The 4,547-nt window shown below is 35.4% G+C and overlaps 1 protein-coding gene across 1 annotated transcript; it reads right to left on the minus strand.

Annotated features, from left to right (window-relative positions):
* Positions 1 to 2,958: 2,958 nt before the first annotated feature.
* On the minus strand, positions 2,959 to 3,396 carry LOC141607725 (uncharacterized). The gene has a single exon (XM_074427077.1). It carries the CDS (start codon positions 3,394 to 3,396, stop codon positions 2,959 to 2,961), a length of 438 nt encoding a protein of 145 aa, XP_074283178.1.
* Between the last annotated feature and the right edge of the window lie 1,151 nt (positions 3,397 to 4,547).

Consider the following 4,547-nt stretch of genomic DNA (forward strand, 5'->3'; position numbering starts at 1 on the left):
TCATGAATGGAACTACGAACTTCTTTGGTAGGTCTACGTTTGCTATTTCGTCTATGAAAGGCGAATCAGCATAGCTGTCAGGAGCAGCTTCTTCCATGCTAGCAGGTACTCCAAGTATCTTATCAAATTTTTCATTGAGTTTCTTGATCTCTTGAACCACTACCATCATGATGGCTGCTGCAGTTTCATCAGGTTTCTCCTTGTCATTCTTTGGTTCACCATCACCATCAACATCAATAGATTTAGAAACACTTGGGCTCCCAAAACTGGAAAAATCGATATTTTTGATGATTGATGCAAATGGGGTTCCTGGTTGGAATCTAGAGCATGTTCCTTGAGTTTTTTCTAATTTTTGTTTTAGAGCTGACTCAGATTCTCTCAAATGCAGGATTTCTGCCTCAGTTTGGGCAACTTTTTCTTTCAAGCTTTCCAACTCAGCGATTTGCTAGAGAGCCGCATTCAATTGTTCTTCAACGGTAGGTTGGGCCATTTTTGTAGGATTTTTGAATTTTTGTAAGATAAGAAAAAAGGATTTAAAGTGCTAGATGCCCCACGGTGGGCGCCAATTGTTTTGTGTGGATTTTGCGCAAGGCGGAATCAGATCAGGGTAGAGTTGTGTAAGGTTAACTAGCTCTAGATGGTCTATTGGTCAGGTCGTCAGGGTCAAATATAAAGCTGTAAATATAATAACAATAACAATAATGAGACAAAGAATTTTGTACGTGGAAAACCCTTGAATGGGAAAAAACCACCGGCACCAAGCTAGGAGAGGATTTCACTATGTAATTGGGAGAATTGAGTGTATGATAATGACAATGTCTAATATCTTTCTAACTATATATGGACGTATGCTTTTTTCTTGTGCAAGGATGAGATGATTCCAATGTCTTCAAAGTGTTCTTTATATAAGCTATAATCTTGAACGGCTGCCTGATACTGTATTAAATACGGATTATTCTCCATTATTGCCTGTAATAATTTCTAATATTCCTCCCTTAATTACTGCATTTACTGCGAGATCTTCTCATTCAATGCTGCGTATATAATCCTTTTATAATATGCGTTTATGGTCTAATATCGTCCTGATATTTTGACCGTTGTCCTCTCCATGGCCTGGTGCCTATCTTCGTATGCTCTGATAGCCTGACAGCCTGATGGTCAGGTTGAGATGAGATATTGATCAGGGACTTCTGCGGATTTCCAGGCCTAACAATAAGAATATATGAGGGAAAGTAATATTTTATTGTCAACTGATCCACATTAATCGGTAATGATTGGCTGACTAGAGTTTGACATTACTATCGTATGACGGTGGTGATCAGTTGATACCTTAAGGTCATACCTCTAGAGTAACACTCTTAATTGATTAATTAATTAATTGTATGTTGATACAAGTTAATTAATTCCTTAAAATTGAACGAATGATTTTGTGAGTGAGAATTCGTATCTTATTGTAATTCGATTAAATAAGATTCGTTCTAAGTAATTATAGTTGTTTTATTACTTAGGTATTATTATTGTTTATGAAACAATTATAATTAGAATGAATAATTTATTATAATTACAAGGTGTTGTGAATTATAATTTAATGACCCATTTTAAGTATATGTAATCTTGGATTACTAGTTGGGTTATTGTATGTGATTTATTTTGTATGTAATTATTTTTAATAAGTTAAAAATGCATTACATGGTCACATGTCTAGTATCATGTCACATGTGTCACATAATACAATTGACAAAATACAAACTTAAAATGGAATCCCATTTTATGTACGGGGATCGAAATTTTCATGGGTGTTGGATAATGGGTGCTTTTGGCTTAAATGCTTAAGACAACTTTTTAAGCATGAGTTTGGAAATGCTCAAAAAGGTTTCTTGTGAAGAACAATTGTTAGACAAAATAAATTGAGCATACATTGGCCTTGAGACCACAAATGAACCTGGCCACCCATATGAGAAAGAGGAGTTTTCTTTTCTTTTCTTCTTAATCCATTCTTGCATAAAATTATTAGATGGATAATTTTCAAAAATTCTCTCTAGTTGTTTAAGAACACACAAGAAAGAATATCTCACAAAATCACTAATATTAACAATACATTACTAGTAGTAGTAAGTAATAATATAAGTAGTTATTTTAAGATACATATACTAATTCTAGTATTCAAATTAGTATTTGTTTAAGAGGGTTATCTTGGTACAAATCCTTGAGGTGTAGATTCTAATATTGGATCTAAGTTCATCGTTGGAGCACTAGGATTTTCTTAAGAAGACTAATTTGGTAGAAGACCAATTAGTATAACCATTCGGCCCTCCTTGTAAGTAGGTCGATTTCTTCTTACTATGTTTATATTTTGTTATGCATGCATAAGATCTAGTTAGTTTATGACTAAATTAAATTTATATAGTTATTAGAAGTGTCTAATAAGAGGTTAATAAATCTGACAATTGGTATCAGAGCAATGGTTGTTGCATGCATAATCGATTTATAGTTTTTTCGAGTTATATGTAACTTAAATAAAACTAATATTTGTGATTTATGAGGATAAATACCACGAAAATTTTTGCATGTTATAAATTCTGGTCCTAAATTGATTTTAGTTCATTTTAATGATTTATGGTATTTTATTGCTCATTAATTTAATTTTATTTAGTATTTTTATTACATTTTATTTAGTAAAATAACTTTTAAAATACTAAAATTAGTTAGACTATGATTCTGACTTTAAAATTTTAACACGACCTCACACGCAAATTTTACTTATTCTATGTAAAATTTTGTATAAAAGTGTTTTATATTGCATGTTTTATGATTTTTACATGATAAAAATGGATTAAATGGAGGTATTTTGGTTAAATTTTTTTTTTTTTTGGTGAAATGTAAGAATATATTAAAAAAATCAAAGGGATGTACAAGTATTTGTTCCAAGGAACAAAAAAAAAGAAGTCTAAAATACACTCATGGTACTAAACAGCCCCATTTCCTTAACCACACACTATCCTGCGCAATTTCGGACTTGCAAACCTTATTCATAATTCTCGTCTTTGCTTCTGCAACTATCCTTTCAGCCAGTTTAGTAGGGGACGTGACCTCTGCATGCAATCTTGCACTGTTTCTTTCCAACCAGATATGATAGTGACAGGAAACCCAGAGCTGACAATGCACCAGCTGCTTCAAACCTTTCATTCTATTACCAGGTGATGCCAAAACTGCCATAGTAACATCAACCCTGAACCCACACCATTTCTCAACTGCTTGCAGGACTCTTTGACTGAATTCGCATTGAAAGAACATATGACTTTGAGTTTCATCTGAGTTTTCACAAATGCAGCAATGATGCTCTTGACAGAACCCAAAAGATGCAAGTTTAGCACGGGTGTTAAGACCATTATTCATGGACACCCAGGTAATGAAGGAGTGTTTAGGGACATTCTAGGTGTTCCATACAAGGTGCCCGATTCGAGGACCAGCTCTATGCCTTAGCCATTCATAGCAATTTCTGATAGTGAACCCTTGAGCATCAGGCATCCATTGATCCTCTACATAAGCATTCTTGACCAATTCTTTTACTTTGCAAATATTCTTCCAAGACCAAGCCACATCAGCAGGGGGAGCATAGTCATGCCAATTCTTTCCCTTGATATGGACCTGATTAACCCACCTAATCCAAAGCCTATCAGCTTTGCTATACAACCAGTCTGCCAATTTTGCAACAGAAGCCATGTTCCAGGTGATCGTTCTTTTAATTCCCAATCCCCCTTCTTCTTTAGGTAAAGTTACCATATCCCAACCCACTGATGGTACTCTATGGAAATCAGCTGTCCCATCCCATAGATAATTCCTGCAAACTGCCTCAATGCGTTTTACAACACATTTGGGGATAAGGAAGATACCTGACCAATAGTTATGTAGTGTATTCAGGACTGAGTTTATCAATACAAGCCTGCCTGCATATGACAACTTCTTGGCACCCAAGCTACGAATCCTGTTAACCATCTTCTCCACCAGGACATTGCACTCACTTTTGGTCAATCTGGTAGCTTGTACAGGCACTCCCAGATATCTAAAAGGCATAGCACCTTCACTAAAACCAGTGATTTGTTTTATATCGTCCTTAACAGTTTGAGAGACTCCACTGTAGTATACCTCAGACTTGGAGCTATTCATGGTGAGACCAGAGGCTTTTGAGAAAGAAGAAAAAGCTCTCATCAGCAACATTATGGAATGGACATTACCCTTACAAAACATCAACAAGTCGTCTGCAAACATTAGATGGTTCAACTTGATACTCTTGCAAAGAGGATGGTACTGGAAAGGCCATCTATCAGTAGCATAATGTAACATTCTGGTTAAATACTCCATACACAAGGCAAATATCAGAGGGGAAATGGGGTCACCCTGTCTTAGACCACGCTTACCTTGAAAGAAACCAAAGCAACTTCCATTTAAGTTCAGAGAGTAGGATGTGAATTGAATGCAGGTCATGACTTTTTGGGAAAAATTATCTGGAAACCCAATGCCTTCCAATAACTGAGCTACAAAGCCCC

Source organism: Silene latifolia, chromosome 10, assembly GCF_048544455.1.
Source record: "Silene latifolia isolate original U9 population chromosome 10, ASM4854445v1, whole genome shotgun sequence".
Classification (NCBI taxonomy): Eukaryota; Viridiplantae; Streptophyta; class Magnoliopsida; order Caryophyllales; family Caryophyllaceae; genus Silene; species Silene latifolia.

Coding starts and splice junctions, on each gene's coding strand:
- LOC141607725 (XM_074427077.1), bottom strand. CDS start 3,396: ATGAATAATGGTCTTAACACCCGTGCTAAACTTGCATCTTTTGGGTTC.